This window comes from Leptopilina boulardi, unplaced genomic scaffold, assembly GCF_019393585.1.
Source record: "Leptopilina boulardi isolate dan_hultmark-lab unplaced genomic scaffold, ZJU_Lbou_2.1 LbouV2_244, whole genome shotgun sequence".
Lineage (NCBI taxonomy): Eukaryota > Metazoa > Arthropoda > Insecta > Hymenoptera > Figitidae > Leptopilina > Leptopilina boulardi.
Genome location: NW_026137801.1, coordinates 841,478 through 864,295, shown reverse-complemented (window position 1 = coordinate 864,295; position 22,818 = coordinate 841,478). Strand labels below are relative to the sequence as shown.

The 22,818-nt window shown below is 28.1% G+C and overlaps 1 protein-coding gene and 1 long non-coding RNA gene across 3 annotated transcripts; both read left to right on the top strand.

Moving 5' to 3' along the window:
- The first annotated feature begins 3,311 nt into the window (after positions 1–3,311).
- On the top strand, positions 3,312–22,818 carry LOC127280431 (uracil phosphoribosyltransferase homolog). 2 transcript variants are annotated; one of them, XM_051303397.1, is made up of 7 exons: positions 3,312–3,714; positions 13,314–13,470; positions 13,569–13,611; positions 20,229–20,378; positions 20,649–20,793; positions 21,682–21,812; positions 22,622–22,818. In XM_051303397.1, the coding sequence occupies exons 2-7, from the start codon at positions 13,334–13,336 to the stop codon at positions 22,694–22,696; spliced, it is 681 nt and encodes a 226-aa protein (XP_051159354.1). In that variant the 5' UTR covers positions 3,312–3,714; positions 13,314–13,333; the 3' UTR covers positions 22,697–22,818. The 2 variants fall into 2 exon arrangements, with proteins under 2 accessions (XP_051159354.1, XP_051159353.1); XM_051303396.1 differs by lacking the exon at positions 3,312–3,714 and adding an exon at positions 9,762–9,920.
- On the top strand, positions 13,623–16,640 carry LOC127280433 (uncharacterized). Its single transcript, XR_007842832.1, has 2 exons — positions 13,623–14,435; positions 15,025–16,640. It is a non-coding gene; the product is annotated as an uncharacterized LOC127280433 (long non-coding RNA).

Here is a 22,818-nt window from a genome sequence, read left to right as displayed (position 1 = left end):
TAAAAAGTACATAGTTATTGTTATATCCCCAAAATCTGAAAAATTGTATCTTTTAAATGTTTTCAAGACTAGAAAAAATAAAATGTACTTTTCACAGCCAATATTTCTCTAAAATAATTTTTACAAGTTTGCTTTCGTCGTCGTAAAAATTTACAACGTCAAAATTTTGACCCTGCAACTATTTCCGTTTGAGAGATACAGATTTTTAATAGTTTTGACAGTATAACATTTAGCCCCGGTCTCCCCTATTTTATAATTATTATTTTATATTGTAGACCAGGAATGTTGTCAAACATATGAGGACTGATACTTGTGTAAAACAACTGAGATTGCACCAGCTCAAAAAACCGAGTTTAGATGTTATCACACAATGGAACTAAACAGCTGATATGCTCTCATCGTTATTGGCAGCAAAAAAATGTTGTAAGGACTTTGCGGGTATTAGACGTCAATTGCACCTTCCTGACTCAAGGTGCTCACAAATTGAGGATCTACTATCCGCATTAAAACCTTGCAAAAGTTCAAAACTTAGTCTCCTAAAAGAAAATCTTTTACCAAGAGATTTATTTGGAATGTAAATTACGGACAAAAATGGTGAAAACGACACATTCTTCAAATCTTGCTAAATCAATAGATCGAAGAGAAACAATTCTCCTCGGGAATAAGGCATTACTTGCATCCATGTACTTAGATGCAAGATATTTACCTTTTCTCTCAGAGGAGAATTACAATATAGCTAAGCAAGTTTTAAAAAAATTGTGGAATAACATTTCTAATAACGATCAGAGCATCCCAGTAAAAAAAAGTTGGAGAGCACGATACGGGGTATTCCATATAGCAGCGTAGTAACTTGAATATGGAATTTGACTTTTTTCATATAGAACCGTTTGGTGCTATATGGAATTATAAGAAGGTCCTATAAGGACAACTTTTATGGCTGGTTCAGATAAGAAATACCACTTAAAAGGACACAGTTATAAATACAGGATTATTAATTTATTGTATTAAAACTAATATTATAAATGAAATGCAAATTTTGTAAAAAAAGTAAATATTTCTTGGTTCATATTTAACAGTACAAATGAGTTTTCCTTTCAGGACGGTAAGTCGCTCTACTTTATCGACAGTGGATATAAAATGTAACGCGCAAAAATGTGATTTGTGTAGTCAGTGTATAAATTACTTATATACTTTTTATTATGATTCTGAACAATCAATCGTATGTTTTCTTATTTTTAAAATTTTCAAGTTTTAAAAATAATTTAAATTCTAAAATTGACGAATATCTTTTTTCAAATTTTAATAATTTACTTGAAGATTTTTGAACCCTTTTATTAAAATAATTATAACTAATTGAATTTTTTCATAAATTAAACAAAATTTTATGGACATATCAGTGAGTAAATGTACTTTCAAGTAATGAAACGAAAATTTAAAAAAATTAGTTTTTTTTAAATTTTTAATAATTTTTTTTATAAACAATTGAAATTTTAAGTGCTTTCTGCACGCGATTTTTTGAAATTTTTTTTTGCTACGTGTACCTTAAAATGTAGTTAAGCAAGAAATGAAAAGACATTTTAGGGCAAATTAAACGGTTTTCTATAATTTGACTTAACTTCCGAGCACTGCATATTGCGCGCCTGCACTGCCGCGCGAAAGCCACGCACGTTCAATGGCGCCGACCCTGTAGTATTTAATTTTTCTCTGGTATCAGTTAGGTTTTTTATAATATAATCGAATATTTTATAATAATCATAATAATATATTTTAACCTTCACCGGACGGGATACAAAAAGATGCAGTTTTTTCTAATTTTACAATTTATCAAGCTGAATATAATAAAACACAGATTTGGTGTAAAATTATTAATTCAACAATTGTTTAAACAATTTATATTTGCTACTGTCTATGTACATTTAAGAAAGTTATAAATTATTAATAATAAATTATTTAAACAAAAAAAAATCAATAAAACATTAATAAAATATATCATTTGGTAACATATAAAAATTTCAGAAAAAAACTGGATAATTAACTACATTTTAAAGAACACGTAGCAAAAAAAAATTTCAAATAATCGCGTGTAGAAAGCCCTTAAAATTTAAATTGTTTATAAAAAAATTATTAAAAATTTAAAAAAACTAATTTTTTTAAATTTTAATTTTATTACTTGAATGTACAGTTACTCAGTGATATGTCCATAAAATTTTGTTTAATTTATGAAAAAATTCAATTAGTTATAATTATTTTAATAAAAGGGTTCAAAAATCTTCAAGTAATGTTACATCCCAGTAACAAAAATTTTAAAAATATATTAAAATATATTTCATTTATATAGGCATATAATAAGTAGTAAAAATAATAGTAAACAAAGCTTTACTCTCAATCTTTCAAAATTGATAATCTAAAATTATAATTATTTCTAATATTATATTGAAGCATTGACTCATATATATCATTACATGTGTCTATGTCTATATATATGCATATCTCTGCCTGCATGCTATGACTCGACGCGAGCAAACAATGTATATAGATATAGTGCGTACAGGCATGGAGATGTGAGTATAGATATGGCGCGTAGATGCATCACCGAAGGTGACCTCCCGCTACAGAAGGGCTATGCTGAGGAATCGCGTGTGGTTGTTGAACAAGAGCGAAAAAACTATCTACACTAGTTTTCGCCCTAATTCTTCAAAATTAATTTTTTTTTTTCGCAATATTATATAAAATTCAATTACCTATATATTATTATCAAAATAACAAACCTCATATTTTCAATATTTTAAGATTACAAAACGCTATTATTCAAAAGTATGAATAATGCTCAATATAAAAACTTTCCTAATATGATTTCCACGCAATTCTTTGGCTAATTCTTAGGAATTGTTTTTGCAGCTGCATAAAGTATAAAATTCTATGCAATGTTCAATTTCTCACTTGTATCAAATAGCATAGGCTAACCTTTGACTTGAATATCGAAAGCCTGTTGGTAGGCAATTCCTAGAAATTATACCTATGCCATTTGACACTACTACGCACAATACTCTCTAGCAACGAGTGGACTTATGACTCATGTATGCGTTTAGCGAGGCGCAAGCACAGTTTTCGAGCGTAGTACTATTGGAAGATGCTTGTAGACGATGTAATAGCGATACTTGCGCTATGCGATACAGGATGCAGGTGTCCATCTAAGTTCTGAGAATTGTCTTAATTCTATGAAGGATCTAAGAGTCAAGCTTGGAGATGGGGTGATCTTTGAACTTATTTACTCCCACTGAGGATGATTTTCTAGTATAAAAACCGATGCAAATGCATTGTCATTTGCTCCGGAATCATTTCATAGTTCGTTTCATAACGTGAAATTACCATCGTGAGTTTGACCCTTCGGTTACTTTAAAATTATTACGACTGTAACTCTTGCATCTCAAACAGTATATGTTTACTCGTTGTTCGGTATTAGAGCAAGTAATCATCATCGCCAGATTTGTAAGCTTGTCATTTATTAAATTTTATTGTTAATCGTCGTATTAGTGTATTCTCAATTTAACGATTTTGCAAACGTGACGTGTGTGCATTTCGGAGTTTACGAACTAAAAAACTGTGAGGAAGTCTCAACCGTTCCTTTTCAGGAGTTGTAAAAACTCACAGCGTCAAGGACAAGTGCCAACTTGTCAATTTATATTTGTTTCTGCCCTCTGAACAGAGGTAATTGTAAGTACTATATTTTAAAATTCACAATTCTTGTAACAACATCTTTTAACATAAAACATTATTGTAACATTTTGATTTAATTCATTTATATTAATAAATTATACAACATTTATATCAAAAAATTATTCACTGAGTTTCTCATATACCTAAATTCATATTTAAATTAACAACTATAAGTGTCAAGGCAATTATTTAATAGTAAAATAAATTAAAAGACGACCCCCGTAGGATCGATAGGAACAAACGTTCTCACATAAAAATAAATGGTCAAGCTTTACCAACTTGACTTAATCAGCCTACCATTCCTCCAAAATTTTAAAATTGATTTTATTAATTAAAATTAAATTCAACCTCGCCTTTCGCTCGGGATGTAACAGTAACAATAAATATTAGAAATAGTTTGAATATTTTCGAAATACTCCGTGAACATATTACCAGATACTAGTTCTTGAAAATACAAAGACTTACTACAAATTTTGGAACTTTATAAAAATAGGGGGGGGGGGCATTTCAGGAATTTTTACTTAATATAAAACGATTAAAACTTTTTTTTCCCTTAAAGTTGATTCGAGATCAGAGTGTATTAAAGATATTTTATGAAAATAATTATGTAATCTTTTTTTTATTGACTTGAATAATAAAAAAATTGACTTTTTTTCAGAACTTAAAATAATAAAATATTTTTATAAGCTATTGACTAAAATTTATTTAACATAATTATTATATGTACGCTAATTTTTTAATTGAACAATTTAAGATAGAATATAGTTTTTTCGTATCTGATTTTATTTAAATACACACACGTTAAATACACACTGCAAAAAAAATTATTTGATTCAAATAATCAGTCACTTAACTATTATCAAAAAAATATAATTATTATTATTTGAGTCAATTAAATGGTATTTTTTTCAAATACATAAATTATTATTGATTGTTTGAAACAAATAAATTTTTTTTCAGTGCCTGTAAATTTAACAACACGTATCATTAAAAAACCATATTTTTATCATTTTTAATAAAGTTGTTATTCAATATAATAATTGAAACTTCCAATTAATTGTAAAATTAATTTGACAAATATACAACAGCTGTTTATACCTGATGGTCGAAATATTGTACTTTGATTATTTCTTCCGTTTTTATTTTATCACCTGACGGGCAAAATAATATAATCGCCCTTTTTGCAGATACATACTCGATTTTTTCTTGGACGGGTAAAATAAACTATTTTTCTTATTTCGCTCGTCTTCTAAAACACATTTATTTCAATGGGCAAAATAGTCACTCCGTTTTTTAAAATATATTCTTCTCTGGCGGGCGAAATAAACTATTAATATCATTTCGCCAGTCTTTTCCTGCTATATATTTTTACTAACTGGCGAAATTAACTATTCTTATTTCGCCAGCTAGTCGGCCAAATAGCCACTTATATATTTATATCTCATATTAATCACTTTCTTATTTGTTTTTGTTCTTCTAGAAATACTTAAGAGTTGTGATATAATATTAAAAAAAAACTAAATTTTTTTATACTTTTTCCCTGACTTTTCCATACCAAATAAAATTCTCTGACTTTTACAGGTTTTTAGAAAGTTAATATTTTTTATACATAAAATAAATTTTTGTTATGATAAATAAATAAAACGAATGAAGACCTAAAATAACATTCATTTTACAATTTTTTACTCCTATTCTCAGTAGTTTTTTTTAACATTATCTCCGCTTTTAGTGACATTAACAAAAAAAGTTTTCATAACCACTAATTGTTGATAAACAGAAAACCTAACCAAGAAACCAGTATACAACGTGTGACAACCACTAAACATATATATTTATATGGACTAGACGTAGACTGCGCGCGCCTTTTAAGTTGGTATTTCGTGCTTGACCAGAAATAAGTAAAGAATATTCATATTGCAAATGTCAAATTTTTTTTAACATTATCTCCGCTTTTAGTGACATTAACAAAAAAAGTTTTCATAACCACTAATTGTTGATAAACAGAAAACCTAACCAAGAAACCAGTATACAACGTGTGACAACCACTAAACATATATTTATATGGATCGTGGACTCCCATTGTAAACTGCGTACCGAGAGAGATATTGATCGTTGACTCAGTCTCTCTTTTCCACAAGTTAAATAAAAGAGAGAAGAAGGTAGTCAACGATCATCCATTTCTCTCGGCGCGTAGAAGGATAGTAATATATATACGGAAGTGTGACGTCCGGCGTCTGCTTCTAGTAAAATTTTCTAGGGAACTCGAAAATAAATGAAATGAGTCGAGATATTTCAATCGAAATTTAAAAATTTAGACTCAGATGAAATTTTAAATTATTTAATTTAAACACATTTTCTATTTATTTTTCATTATGAAATATATATATATATACATATAATTGATATTCGTTGTTATTTAACAAAAGAAAATACAAGCTAAATATTTATTGAAAAATCCAATAAATATTATTTGATATTGTTTATAATTAGATAGTAAATCGAGAGGGGAATTTACTCAGGTAGTCAAGTGTACACTCTTCCTGTAATACTTGTGTAATAACGTGTAATACCGTGTAATAATGCGTTATTACAGTGCTGTAATAACGCAAAAAACCATGTAATATCTCTGTAATAATGTGTAATACTCTGTAATAACGTGTAATATGGTGTAATACCGGTAGTCAAGTGTACACGTTTTTAACTAGTAAATTCCCCCTCGTAGGTAGTAAATATTTTTAAATCATGTAAAATTATCGTTAATAATTTTAAATGATATTAAAATGAGCGTAAAAGTATTTTATAATAATATTAATTAAGCGATTAAAATTACATTTATAAAACAATTGTAAATAAATAAACAAAATGTTTATTTATAATTTAAAATTATTGAAAATTGTAATATTTTATCGAGGGGCTTTTCACTCTAGATTACTTATGCGAGTACGTTATTTAATTTGTCAAATATTCTAGACGAATTCAATTGATTTCACTGTACAAAATAAGTGAAATACAGTTGCGCGTAACTTCTGATTTTCAAACTAAGTATTGTAATTAACTTAGAGTAATTACTATAAATATTATATTGTAAATAATTTTAATTAAGTATTGTGAACAATATTCAAACATTCAAAGACGAATAACAATTCTTTAATTGTTATAATAATTAATTATTGAGAATTATCAAATAAATTGCAATTTTATTAAAATTAACAAAACAATAATGCTAATTCTACAATTCAACTGAAAATTATTAAATTTGTTAATTTTTCAATCTTCATACTTTTAAGCGGGTAATAAAGTACAAGAATTCAGTTCATTGACTACAGTGATGGGTTGTGACGCGTCACACGAAGTTTTGTACGTATAATACGTTTTCGACGTAATATACGTATAAAATGTATAAAACCATGTAGAAAACCACTGACATTTTGACATGTATATATGATCCTCTGATTTTTGCCATAACGAATTTTTCTATTCTTTTTTTTAAGAGCTTTGTTATTGTTTATAAAGTTTTGATTTAAAAATTGTTTATTTTGGGAGATACCAAACGACTAGACTGACAATATAATACTTAGAATATAGGTTATGTTATTATGCACGTGGCCCGGTGTTCACTCTTATCTGTGAAACCAACTTAGAAATAAAACCGATATAAAAACATTTCAATAATTAAAAATTTTGTTTTATAATTATTAAAATAATTAATAATTACCTAAATTTTGTTTATATTAACAACTTTCTCTTTCAATAGTGTAAAGTAGTAATGAATGATGTATTTTAATGAAGAATTTAAAATTGCCGCTCTTAAATCTCGTGATCAAATGTAATATACATCGTGTAGAAAACTTGACACGTAATATACGTAGTATTATACACGTAGAAAACCACGTATTATACGTCATGTATTATACGTACCCATCACTGATTGACTATTTCATACGGAAGCCTGTACAGCTCACGAGCGTCTCGGACACAAGTGGCAATATTTCGTACCACAAGTGTCTTCGAGTCCGTCCAACTTGTGGCACGTTTGCGTTAGTTCGTGCCACTTGTTGGACGGGCTCCGAGACACTTGTGGAAAGTGGATTTTTTGAAGGACTATTCACAAAAAAATAAAATAATTTTTAATGAAAAACGATATTATAATGGATTAAAACCAAAATCTATCTTAGAAAAATGCTGCTAAGCAGCATAATTATTTATCAAACATACATGCTAACCACATAAAATATAAATATAAAACAATTTAAAGCAATTATTTGTGTGAATAAACCTTCAAAAAATCCACTTTCCACAAGTGTCTCAGAGTCCGTCCAACAAGTGGCATGAACTAACGCGAACGTGCCACAAGTTGGACGGACTCGAAGACACTTGTGGTACGAAATATTGCCACTTGTGTCCGAGACGCTCGTGAGCTGTACAGGCTTCCGTAATTTCATGGATCTAACGGAAATATAGTTCCTTTAAGTCTAGGACGTGACAGGAAGCTTCTACGCGCCACATCATAACGAGGCGAAATCATACGGAAGCCTGTACGGCTCACGAGCGTCTCGGACGCAAGTGGCGGTGTTTCGTACCACAAGTGGCACGAAGTCCGTCCAACTTGTGGCAAGTTCGTTAGTTCGTGCCACTTGTTGGACAGGCTCCGTGCCACTTGTGGAAAGTGGATTTTTTGAAGGGTCATTCACAAATATGACAATTCCGTTGAATCCTGTTACTATCTATTTTGTCAGTGCTTTTCATTTCAATTTCATGTGAAGAAGAAGAAATGAATTTTATAAGATATTAGTAATATTAGCATATTAGTAAATGTCATCGAACAAACTTTTTATAGTTCACACATAAATACTCCTTCCAAACGTAAATATACATATTAATAAACTACGGATTCCACTAAGAATTAAGCGGAAGTTTTTTCTTAGTTTTTTTAATTTTTCTTAGTTTAGAATAAAAATAAGATTTTTTGGTTATGTTGTCATTTTTTAATTTAAAATACATGAAGAGGATTTTATTTTTTAAAATTAAAAGTACATTTTTATGAATATTTAAGAGTAATAAAGATGTCAATATCATTTGTTTACACTGAAATGTAATCTTTTACATATATTTTCAATTAAAAAATAACAAATTCATTTTTATTCAAAAACATTAAACGGACTTGCCCGGATGAAATTATACTTGAAATGAAAAGCACTGACGAAATAGACGGCAACAGAATCCAACGGAATTGTCATTTTTGTGAATGACCCTTCAAAAAATCCACTTTCCACAAGTGGCACGGAGTCTGTCCAACAAGTGGCACGAACTAACAAACTTGCCACAAGTTGGACGGACTTCGTGCCACTTGTGGTACGAAACACCGCCACTTGCGTCCGAGACGCTCGTGAGCCGTACAGGCTTCCGTAAAATCAACTTATTACAGAATCAGCAAAAAGAAATAAAAAGATATCATTCTCTCTTTCACTCACATGGTTTACGTTTTTCGTCGTACGGGTACGGAAGCCTGTACAGCTCACGAGCGTCTCGGACACAAGTGGCAATATTTCGTACCACAAGTGTCTTCGAGTCCGTTTAACTTGTGGCACGTTTGCGTTAGTTCGTGCCACTTGTTGGACGGGCTCCGAGACACTTGTGGAAAGTGGATTTTTTGAAGGACTATTCACAAAAAAATAAAATAATTTTTAATGAAAAACGATATTATAATGGATTAAAACCAAAATCTATCTTAGAAAAATGCTGCTAAGCAGCATAATTATTTATCAAACATACATGCTAACCACATAAAATATAAATATAAAACAATTTAAAGCAATTATTTGTGTGAATAAACCTTCAAAAAATCCACTTTCCACAAGTGTCTCAGAGTCCGTCCAACAAGTGGCATGAACTAACGCGAACGTGCCACAAGTTGGACGGACTCGAAGACACTTGTGGTACGAAATATTGCCACTTGTGTCCGAGACGGTCGTGAGCTGTACAGGCTTCCGTATACGGGTCCTTGAATTTTGTCCATGTCGATGAAAAAAGTTATTGTAGAAGCAGCTTAACAAATAACTAGAAGCAGACGCCACAAGCAGACCGTTTCGCACATTGACAACTGTTGATAACTGTATACTCATGCCCCTGACCATGCTCTTGGTGTTTTGTTCCTGAGTGTTATTGTGCAGTGTTTATTTCTCTGTTAACTCCACAGTGATTAGGTATTTTACATTTTATTGTACATATACTACCAATGTAAAAATTGACAATTCCCACAAAACTAATGCCTTTTCGTTACGATAAGAAATAAAAAAAAGACTTGAAACGTCAAACGATTGTTGAACTGTCAAAAAACTAAAGATTTTATGTTTAAAACAATTCTTGCATTTCTTAAAGTCATTGTAAAAAGAGATAATAAGCATTATTACAGATTAGTGTTTCTGCTAAACAAACTTTAATTGCTTAAAAAAGTTAAATATAATTTTCATCTTAATTTCCTGGTTTTACTTTGGAACAAAGGTTATATATGAGGCATTTTACGTGTAATGTCCTAAGTTGAAAAATTGATTTTTAGAAAAAAATGGAAACTTTGGGAAATTGTTGTCCTACCTGATAGTAAAATATCCCCAAAAAAATTTTTGACTTTTTTGAAATTTTGAGGGAGATAGGGGGGGGGGGTCAATTATATCAGTTTTCCCTGACACCGCTTACTATTTCAATTTTTGCTGTCTATAAATGCAATAAAAAAAATTTCGGCAGCTATGTTTTTCAAAGGTTTTTTCATGCTCTTTCCCATCGTGAATTTTGTTTTTAAAAATTTTTGAATTTTAAACTTGATTTTCTATAATTAAACATAAATTTACTATTTTCTCAAAATCGGTCCGTTTTTTTTAAATTTAAATAAATAATTAACTTATACACTGGCGCGCGCCGACATAAAATCTTTGATATTTAATATCTCGAGAACAAACAAAATCGGCATTCTGAAAATTTATATACAGATCGGAGAAAACCTCAGCTTTCGTTTGCAATTATTTATTTAAATTTAAAAAAACGGACCGATTTTGAGAAAATAGCAAATTTATGTTTAATTATAGACAATCAAGGTTAAAATTCAAAAATTTTTTAAAACAAAATTCACCATTGGAAAGAGCATGAAAAAACCTTTGAAAAACATAGCTGCCGAAATTTTTTTTATTGCATTTATAGACAGCAAAAATTGAAATAGTAAGCGGTGTCAGGGAAAACTGATATAATTGACCCCCCCCCCCCCCTATCTCCCTCAAAATTTCAAAAAAGTCAAAAATTTTTTTGGGGATATTTTACTATCAGGTAGGACAACAATTTCCCCAAGTTTCCATTTTTTTCGTGAAATCAATTTTTCAACTTAGGACATTACACGTAAAATGCCTCATATTAAACATTATTTTAAAAATATTTATGAGAATTAATGTATCAAATTTAACTTGTTTTACTCAATTTATTAATTATATAATAATAAAATGCTTGGTCTGTCCTTCTGTCCTAACTTGAAGTTGGCCTTTTCTGATTTCACGTGTTTTTTTGAATAGTAATCTTATGACGTGTCAAATTTTGACAATTCTTTTTCTCATTTTTGCCAAAGTTGTATAATTGTGTTTCCAAATTTCGGAATAAGTTTCTTTAAAATTCCAAATTCGAAAATTCAATTCACGAAACTGAAGTACACAACGTTTACCAACGAAATTTTTTTTAAAGTTGTATATTGATTCAAAAATTGTATACAAATACAAAAAATTTATGATGAGAAAAAAGATGCGCCAGGAAATTTCGTACAAGATAGTAATTTGAAAAAAATTTATTTTTAAAAATTAATTTTTAAGGTACCAGGGGCCAACGAATACCTATTAAATATTAATTATAAAAACACAGGCCTCGAATGAACTTAAAGACACAAAAAAGTCGTTTTAGTCGATTTATATTCCAAAAAAAAGTGAATTTGTTTTTTATTTTAACAAAAATATTTTACAGATTTTTAAATAAAAATTTTTTTTTTAATAATAATCCTTTTCGAAGGGTTAAAGTTGAAATTTTTAGAAATAATTAAATTTCAAAAGATATTGTTATTTGATTGATTTTAATTTTAATTTTAATTTTTGAAAATAATTCAATTTTATTTGATTTTGAATTGATTTATGATTTTGATTTAAAAATTTTTGGTAATTTTATTTGATATTTTTTTTAAATTATAAATAATTGTTAAATTTTATAAAAATTTTAATTGAAAAATAATTTAAAATAATTGAATTTGTGATGAATTTCATTAAAACTATTAAAAATAATTAATTTAGTGAAGAATTTTAGTTAAAAATTTGTTAAATAATTAAAATAAAAAAGATATGAAGAAGATCTGCATTTTATACCAAAAAAGAAATATATTTTATTTAAAAAAATTTTTTTAAAAATGTAAAAAAAAGTCGAAGTAGTCGCATTTTATTAAAATAAGTCTAAATAAGTCGTATTTTTGAAAAAAAGTCGGAAATAGTCGAAAAAGTCGTATAATCCGAGGCCTGCTTTCAGATAGTTGAAATTTCAAAGAATATTATTAAAATAGTTAAAAATAATTGAATTTCCTTAGAGTTATAATTGAAATTATTAAATTTCAATAAAAAAATTTTCGATGGAAAATTTTAGAAATAATTAAATTTTAGATGCTTTTAAATTAAAATTATTGAAAATTCAATTAATTTTGAATTCAAATTTTTGAGAATAATGAAATTTTATTTGATTTTAAATTTGGAAAATAATTGAATTTCAGTTCATTTTGAATTGAAAATTTTGGGAAATAATTGAATTTTAATTGAAATTTTGGATAATAATTTAATTTAAGTTCATTTTTGATTGAAAATTTGGATAATTAATTTTGAATAGAAATTTTAGAAAATAATTGAATTTTATTTCATTTTAAATTGAAAAGTTGGTAAATAATTAAATTTTAAATTGAAAATTTTTTATAATTATTGGATTTTTAATTAATTTTGAATTAAAATTTCGGGTAGTAATTGAATTTTAGTTTATTCTGAATTGAAATTTTAAAAAAATAATTCAATTTTATTGTGATATTTTTTTTTAAATTTTAAACAATTGTTAAATTTCATAAAAATTTTAATTGAAAAATAATTTTGATATAATTGTATTTGTGATGTATTTCATTAAAATTATTAAAAATAATTAATTTAGTGAAGGATCATTTTAGTTCAAAATTAGTTAAATAATTGAATTGAAGAAGATCTGAAGAAGATCTACATTTTATACTAAAAAAAATGTATTTTATTTACATTTTTTTCAAATGTAAAAAAAATGTCGCATTTTATTAAAATATGTCGATAAAAGTCGTATTTTTGAAAAAAGTCGGAAAAAGTCGTATAATCCGAGGCCTGTAAACATATAATTTTCATTATTATCATTTAATATGTAATAATATTCTATTAAATTAAATTATTATTGATAATATTAATCTTTAATTTCTTTATAACAAACAATTAAACACTCAATTTGGCACGCTTGCGCGCGTTTAATTTTGCTAGTTTAATAATAAAATTGGTAATACTAATTATATGAATTTTTTTGTGCAGTTTATTGATTCGGATTAATTATGGGAAGCGCGGATACAATACCAGTTGCTAAAAAATGTGTAAATGAAAATGATATTAATGAAGAGTACGGACAAAACTTAAAATTGCTCCCATGTAATGATCAAGTCAAGGAGTTACAAACAATTTTACGTGATAAGTGGGTATAGTTTAAACAGTGTATAAAGGATTATTAGTTGTCAATAGTATTTTTAAACAGTTTTTATGAAATGAAAATTTTTGTTCTATTATTTTCAGAAATACTTCAAGAAGTGACTTTAAATTCTACGCAGACAGATTGGTAATTAAATATTTTTCCTAAACCATAATAACTTTTTCATTGCTATCAAAAATTAAAAATTATTTGATTAATTTACCTAAAAGATTAATTTTTTGAAAACTTATAAAACACTTTTGAGTCTTATTCTAATCTTTTTTAATAAAAATAATGAACAAAGTTTATAAAATGCATAACAATTCAAAATTTTTCAAAAATTAAATTATCGCCTGGGTCAAACCATTATATTTCAACTAAAGTCGTTGCTGACTAATTTTGCTTTGAAGTCCTTTCGTTTATAAAAATTTTCAAAGTGGCAGAAACAAATTTTTTTCTATATAGAAACATGTTATATGAGATCCTGATCAATTGTCCGGATGCATGTATGTATGAGTGTGTGGATCCCTTTTTTGTTTATACGGTAACTTTAACAGGTTTTAAAAAATTATTTAGATTTAGATAAAATTTTGTAGGCTTATTTATCATATTAATGTCTCAAAATTGACGAAAGGATTTTAAAAAATACCCAAAAAAAATTTTATCGTCTTTTTTCTAAAATTTTTTTTAATTGGAAAGATTTATAAATAGCAAAATTTAAGGTGATATATAATAAAATCGTCTTCCTTACGTCAGGACAAATCGATTGGTATATATGTCGTAGGCCGATAGACATTTCAGGCCGTTAGCCAAAATCCTGGCTTATATTCTAATGGCGGGCCAGTAGAATACTGCGCTAATGGGCTACTAGACTGACATTCTTCAGGCCGTTAGAAGAAACTCTGTTTACATTATAATTCAACACACGTTAATTAATATAAATATTAGTAATTGCCTAATGAGGAAACGAGGTAGGTATTGTTCTTACATTTACCAAAGAGAATAATTTTGAAAATAAGTTTTAGTTTTCAAATAACTTTTGTTTAATTCAGTCACAATATGACCGAAAATATTGTAAATCGTGGCGAATTTGAAGCTAAATTGTTCAGCTTTTATGACAAAAATGCAGCAAGTAATAGGTCAGTGTGGAATAAAATGCACGAGTTAAATGTTATTACATCTCTTATAGAATGTGAAGAAAAAAAAAACAAAAAAAGTCATCATTATTACTATTCGAAATTGTATGAACTGTTTAAATCGGAAGTGAAATGCGCGTAAATACCATTACTGAATACAATTCGAATATACAATTGAAAAGGAAAACAGAAGTAATAAGCTTTCATTTTGATTTATTTTACCAGGCAGAATATTCTGCTAATATAGAATTTTAAGAAATTCGAATTTTTAAATGTCATAATTTTCAATTTAATGAATTTTCAATTTCCGAAAATTAAAATGGCTGAACAAACAATCGACAAAAAGATTTATTTATTATCAATTATTAATAATAATTATCTTTATTATTATTTTTATTATGCTGAAAGTTTGATTTATTTTTAGCGTTTACGAGACTCAACCTTCTATTTCGGAAGTCTGTGGTGAAGATGATGAGGCAAGTTCTTCAGAAGCTTCTGGTATTAATGCAGTCCTAAATTCTATTCCTCCAAAATGTTCAATTTGTCAAATGAACATTGAAAATGATCACGGGAATCCATTGACAAATGATGAGCAAGATTTGATTTGTTCATTATGTGTCTTTAGCTGTACCGACTGTCGATCGCGGCCCTTTAGATTTTAATAATATTCTTGGTGTCATAACTGACTTTAAAAATAACGTGTATCAAATTGGTACAAAGCACGGTTTTATAAAAGGATGGTTTCCCAGAACTGATATAAGAAGTGTAGAAACTACGGTTTTATTAATAAATGACGTGCCCATGGGTGAATATTTAAGTTTACGAGAAGCTGCATCTCTGCAGTCCCTAAGTGGAGGTACAAAAAATGCAATTGCAAAATTAATGAACATCAGTGCAGAACGAGAAGATATGCTTGTTTTAAGGCAAATATTCTGTGCAACTCACGATGCCATTTGAGTTCTTCGTGTTGCAATAAATAAAATTTAAAATAAAAAAAGAAATTTGAACATGAAATCGTTAAATTAATATTGTTTCCTATAAATTGTTTCTTTTAATGACCTAAAAATTGTCAGACTAGTAGCCATCCAGCAAATTATTCGGCTAATGGCCTATGCTATTGTCTACTGGCCGGCTTTTAGAATATAAGCCAGGATTTTGGCTAACGGCCTGAAATATCTATCGGCCTACGACATATATAAAGTATAGTTTTGATTTAAATTCAAAGAATTAATGAAAATTAAAAAATCTATAATTCACATTTTAGCTATAAATTTTGTGATTATTTAAATTTAAGTTTATATATGAAATAATTGTATTCCTTGCATTAAAACGAATCGATTGGTATATGGGTCATTCTCACAAAAAGTACAAATGACACGTTGTTTAAAGTTAAATAAAATTAAGAAAAGCTAAATTTCAAGTACTTGAGCGAAAAATACTTTCCCACGATATTTGATGTATTTGTCATTATGTTTTCGGAAACTTTCTAATTTTTTTTTATGTTTTTCAATATCTGGAAACCATGTGTTGGCCAGCGTCGAGTCTACCCGTTTACGACATTGCCTGCGTTCTACCCTGGCCAGCGGATCTCGCCCGTTAGTAAATAACAAGATCCTTTTTTGTGAAAAAAACATACCAATTTTGACATTTCGGTAAAGGACAAGACCCTTTCCGCACAGCCCTGAGAAAAGTCACTACGATAGTCAACTCAAAATTCTAACGAACCTTTCATGTGTTAATAAAAGAAGTCAAATCTCTTTATCTCTTTTCGACAGTCTGGACTAGATTAATTCCGCGTCCGCAAGATCAAACGATCACTCTTCCTTGCAAGCTTTCTTAGAAAATACGCATCCTTGCAAGGAAACCTCTTGCGGACCCTCCAAATTGTCCCTTTCAGTAATCAGAACTCTCTTTTCAGTAAATTGTGTACATTCTCTTTTTTTCTTTTTGTTATAAAAACGACGTTCGTGTGAATACTATCAATTAGTACAAAAAAAGAAGACATTGTAAATTGATTAAATAAACTAAAGTGAATGTGAATTTTGTGGTTTTTAATGTCAATTGTAACACGTAACCTTTTACTTCTAATTAACAGAGATAATAATAATCATTTAAGTGCGAGTTTTACATTGTGTGTTGTTCTTAACACACGTTCATGACATTATTTTTAATAAATAATTATAATAATTGAAAATGTTGCGAGCCTAACTATAGAAGTCAACAGGATTTAATAAAATTTAAAAAGAATTTTAAAATTTCAAATAATTGAATATAATCATGTTTATACAGTGTAAAAACTCCCCTCCGTTACCGTTCGCGAAGTAAGTTTTATTTACAGAATTATTGCATTCATACTGCAATAATTATTTATTTTTTCCTAGAATTAAATCAGTTTTGTTCGCAAAGTAAACTCCCCTCCGTGACCACTATAAATTCAGTTTTTTGATAAATAAATAATAAATATTATTAATAATTTTTAGAATATTCTTTTACTTTTATGAAATATCGCAAATACTATTATTACTTTTTTTGTAAAATTTATTATTTTTATATTAGAATCAATAAATTTTGGCTGCGCCTAAAGGATGAAAACTCCCCTCCGTGATCGCCAGTCACATCCATCGATTATGAAGCCCCATGCAAAAAATGCACATTTTCCGTACCTCGAATTATGAAACTATCTTTATGCCAAATGGTAACATATTGGGAACGGTGGTCTAGTAACAATCTAGTAACTTTGACCCATTCTCTCCCTCCATTTTGTTTTTTTTACTCTTTCTAACCTATTAATTGAAGAGAGACAAAGAAAGAAAATGGAGGGAGAGAATGGGTCCCCACCAGATGGCGTATTGCAGTTTAGCCGATCCCAATGATGACCCAATAATCCCTGCAAAATTTCAAGATGAACATATGCCCCCTTTCGGAAATACAGGGGGTCAAAGGGGTACATGTCAAAAAAATAACATGTAATATTATCGAATAATAAAGTTAAAAAAAATCAAACGAAATGGTTCCTTCAAGATTTTCGTCTGCTGATTACAAATTTGAAGTCCGTTTTCAAAAATTCAAAATGGATCCAATATGGCGGACAACAATTTTAAAAATCGATCCAATTGACCTGGAACTGGTTACTCGGGGGTTTTTGGGGTCGCTGATTACAAATATAACATTCGTTTTTAAAAATTAAAAATGGCGGATCCAATATGGCGGTCGACAAGATTAAAAATCCATCCAATTTACTTAAAAATGGTTACTCGGGGGTTTATGGGGTCTCTGATTGCGAATCTAGGGTCCGGTTTTAAAAATTCAAAATGGCGGATCCCATATGGCGGTCGACAGTTTTAAAAATCCATCCAATTTACATGAAAATGGTTACTCGGGAGTTTTTGGGGTCGCTGATTACGAATCTAAGATCCGTTTTTTCAAAATTCAAAATGGCGGACGACAATTTCAAAAATCAATCCAATTTACTTGAAAATGGTTACTCGGGTTACCTTCAGATTTGTGTTCACCGACCTCGAAAACCCCTAATTAACGATTTTGAAACCATTTTGGATCCGTCATTTTGAGTTTTTTAAAATTGATTCTTGAATTTTTAAAAACTGAACTTAAATTCGTAATCAGCGACTCCAAAAACCTACGAGTAACCATTTTCCAATTAATGGGATTGATTTTTGAAATTTTCGTCCGCCATATTGGATCCGCCATTTTTAATTTTGAAAAACTAACACCGGATTCGTGTTCAGCGACCCCGAAAACCCTCGAGTAAAAAGATTTAAACGGATTCGCTCATTGTATCGGCGACAAAATATTAAACAATTATTTTTAAACAATAATGTTTATAAAGATCGTAACGACGTATTTCAGCATTTGTCCTTTTCGAGAGATTCACCCATATATAAAGTATACATTTCAGTTAAATTTAATAAATTAATGAAAGTTAAAAAATCAAAAATTCACATTTTAGCTGAAAAATTTTGTATTTATTTAAATTCAAGTTTAAATATAAAATAATTGTGTTCCTTGCATTGAAACGAATCGATTGGTATATGTAAAGTATACATTTGAGTAAAATTTAAAAAAGTAATGAAAGTTAAAAAATCAATAATTCACATTTTGGCTATAAAATTTTGCGTTTTAATTAAATTTATTTTTTATTATTATTTATTATTATTATTATTATTTATTTTTTATGAATTTTTAATCATAATCTCCAAAAAATTTTTAGTGACGTATTTTTTTGATAAATTTATCTGGATAATTGTTTAATCTTAAATTTTTTGACCAAATCAATGTTCTTTTTATAACACCTTGCGTCAGAAACTTGACTAAATTGCTGTCTTTTACGCCTTAGTGTTTAAAAGGAGGGGAAATCATACTTTTATGCACACTTTTCCCTTCCATCACAGTAATTTAGTCGAGTTTTTGACGCAAAATGTTATAAAAAATTATGTATGGGAAATGGGCGCAAATAGGGGAATCGAGACTCGCGTGATAGTCAAACTCACTTTTGCGCCCTTGCCACATAAATAACTATTTTGAGAAAATATTCATCAGAAAGAATAATTGCAGTATCAGTGAGATTTTTAATTATTGCAATTTTGGACACAACTGGATGGTTAGAATTTAAAAGCCTACCCGAATAAGTGTTATTCCTGCACCAATCTGTGATGATATTATTGTCTTTAGTTCTTATGATCTTTAAATTCAGGAAAATAATTTCACTATCACATTCTAATTCATGAGTGAATTGTAATCTATTATGAAAGGAATTGAAGGCATCAAGAGTCACTGAGATTTTATTTTTTGGAACATATAAAAACATCATCAACGTATCTTCTATAAAAAATAACCTCGAAATCTAAATTGTTTATAATATTTTCCTCCAAATCTTGCATAACTATGTCAGCTAAGATGAGAGAAATGGAAGAACCCATCGAAGTACCAAATTTTTGTCTATAATATTTATTGTTAAATTGGAAATACATGTTATTCATAATGAATACTGTGCAATTTTATATTGTTTTTATTTCAATTTTGTTTTTATTTAATTTAACACCAAAATGACTGTTTAACTCTATGACTTGACATCTGTTTTAATTTGGTAAAATTATTGAAATTTAATTTATTATTGTAGTTTATTTTATTTTTATTATTTATTGTATTTGTTTATTGATATTTTATTGTAATTTGATAGATTCCCAGAAGAGGAAATCATTTAGATTTCGAAACATTGGAGTAAACTTTGGTTAAAACAACAATGGTCCGAATGTTATCGTTTTATTTATACGAAACCTTCTAATTAATATACTTCTCGGACATTAAAACATTTTTATTAAAATTTTTACATTATTATTATGGGTAATGAACTCATAAAATCATCAAATTTCACATATATTAAAACTAGATTTTTTAAAATATAGTCGCAACGATTTTCAGACGAAAGTAAGTGAACTGACCCGTAGTATACATTTTTATTTCCCAATTGCATTGTGGGTAGAATCAATTATATCTCTATCTATTAGACTCTTTCTTATCTAAATATTGTTAATTTTAAAAGTTGAATTACTCTTAAAACGTTTTAATAGTTCTAAATTAATGAACATTTTTATTTTACCTTTCTTATAGATAAGGTTAGTAATCGAAGAAAGTTTAAATCAGTTACCTTTCTCAAAATGCGTAATTACCACACCAACTGGTGCAAAATACAAAGGACTTAAGTACCAAAAAGGAAATTGTGGCGTTTCTATAGTGAGAAGTGGTGAAGCAATGGAGCAGGTATAGCAAGCTATAAATAATTAATTTTGAATTTGCAGTAAAACTAGTAAAAAAATAACTTTATTTTGATTCAGAAACCACAATAGAATTATCAGATAGATTTTCATCGATAAGCACGAATCTGGTTTTGAAATGTGTTTATTATATTCGATAAAATAAATAAACATCGATATTAATTAATATGCAATACAATGTGTAAATTATTTTTGGCAACTGATTCAAAATTAAAGTTAACAGGGTATACCTAAGTTCTAATTTTTTTTTTTAAAGGGTCTTCGAGATTGTTGCCGCAGTATAAGGATTGGTAAAATATTAGTTGAAAGTGACATGGATACACATGAAGCTAGAGTAGTGTACGCCAAATTTCCGGACGATATTTCTGATAGAAAAGTTTTGCTAATGTACCCTATAATGAGTTTGTATTTAAAAATTGCTTATATATTTTAATGTACAATTATATTTTATTTCATAATACAAAGGGTGCCTACTATTTTTGTCTGTTTTACCCGTTTCATTACGTTTTAATTCCGTTTTGCACTTAGTATTTTAGAATTTACAAGGACTAACAAGGACTACTATCTCCTTTTAAGGTAATATTACACTTTACACTGTCAAAAAAATCGATTTTCTTTTGTATTTTCCTGTTTCAAATCATTTTGGAAATATAATCCCAAAATATTAAATCAAAATTCGACGAAATAAAAAAGTTGCAGAACAAAATGTAGCGCAATGTATTCACGCGCACAGCGCCAGTTTTGCGTTTTTTATTTAAAAAAACAAGTATAATTTGTTTACTTAAAAATTTATAAAATTTTCTTATGCACCATTCGAAAGAGCGGTTTTTGGCACATAAGAAATGGCTATTGAAAACTTCTTTTACAGAGTTTAATTGCGAAAATGCAGCGTCAAACTTTGATAAAAAATTGTACATTTGGGAGTTAAAACTTTAAACGCGTTTTTCTCGAAACGATGTTTTTGAAACTGGCGGACAGCATAACTCGGGTTCTATTTATCAAAAAAAGAAATACCATTTTCTTCGTAATTAAAGTCTGCAGGCATTATGCCTTTATTCTTTAAATAAAGTAATTAACGAGAAAAAAATTTTTGTTTGAACCCTTTTTTTACTGCTTCTAAAGTGTAATACTACCTTAATTCTCCTCAAACTAAATGAATGTTTAATTTGTTGATATTATTGTAATAAGAATTCTTTATGTTTTGTCACAATAGTGTACCCTTTGTATTATTTTATTAATTATGCCATTACAAGAATGATATTTAATACTAAATTATTTTTATTCTTTAGGTACTGGTAATACTGTAATTAAAGCCATAGCTGTCTTAAAAGAACACAATGTGAAAGAAGACAACATAATACTTTCTAATTTATTTTGCACACCTTTTGCAGCAAAAAGTCTGGTTACTGCATTTCCACAGGTAGAATGTTTTTGATTAAATTAATACATATATGAAGGAGAATATTTTTATTTTTAGAGATTTTTTCTCCTAAATATGAAGCATTCTCTCAGAAAAAATCCACCCCAAATTTTAAGTTTTTGGATCGGTTTAATATGGTAAATTGTTGTTCGATATTAAAGTAACAAATCCCTAATTTAAAAAAAATAGAAAGTAGTGGGGGTTGAAATTTTGACATTTTAAGAAACATTGTTACTTTTAAATTCATATAAGTGTGATAAAATTTTATGGCTTTTAATAAAATTTGAATTTATCACTCGGTAAAATAATAAATATTGTATAAAAATTTTCAAACACTCATAGTCAATAAAAACAGTTCTTTAATGTTTCGGCAGTCAAGTAACTTTGTTATACTTTTGCAATAAGTAGTTTCGAAAGAGAAATTTCTAAACTTTATTATTTTAACAGAATTTTTTTAAAAATATTTAATTAGTAAAAAATATTTAATTTGAAGGTTAAACTTCTAATTATCTCAAAACACGTTGTCTCCGATTTTTACAAAATTTATTTGTCTAATTTATTTCTGTTCCTTATAGGTAGTTTGTCCCTTTCACCTGTGTCTGTAAGTTCATATAGGTATAAAAAAAATGTAAAACATGTAAATATGTCCATGTAAAATACCAAAGACTGATAAATTGAAAGATTTAATAATAATAATTTAGTTTATAATTACATAAATGAATTTGTTTCATATAATTATGAAATAATAATTTCTTAAAAATAGTTTAATTACAACAATAAATAATTTTATACAATTTTTATTTTTCCAGATGAAGATACTTACATCAGAAATTCACTACATAGCGCCAAATCATTTCGGACAAAAGTATTTTGGTACAGATTAATTTAAATTAGTATAAAATATATTATTAAGAAAAAAAGAACAGACTATCGTAAGTGAATCTTCTAAGAACATGAAAAAAAGCCTTGAAAAACGTGAAATAAAAAAGAAAATAATTTTACAAAA

Coding starts and splice junctions, on each gene's coding strand:
- LOC127280431 (XM_051303397.1), top strand. CDS start 13,334: ATGGGAAGCGCGGATACAATACCAGTTGCTAAAAAATGTGTAAATGAA. Junction 13,612..20,228: donor AATTCTACGCAGACAGATTG/GTAATTAAATAT, acceptor CCTTTCTTATAG/ATAAGGTTAGTAATCGAAGA. Junction 20,379..20,648: donor GTGGTGAAGCAATGGAGCAG/GTATAGCAAGCT, acceptor TTTTTTTTAAAG/GGTCTTCGAGATTGTTGCCG.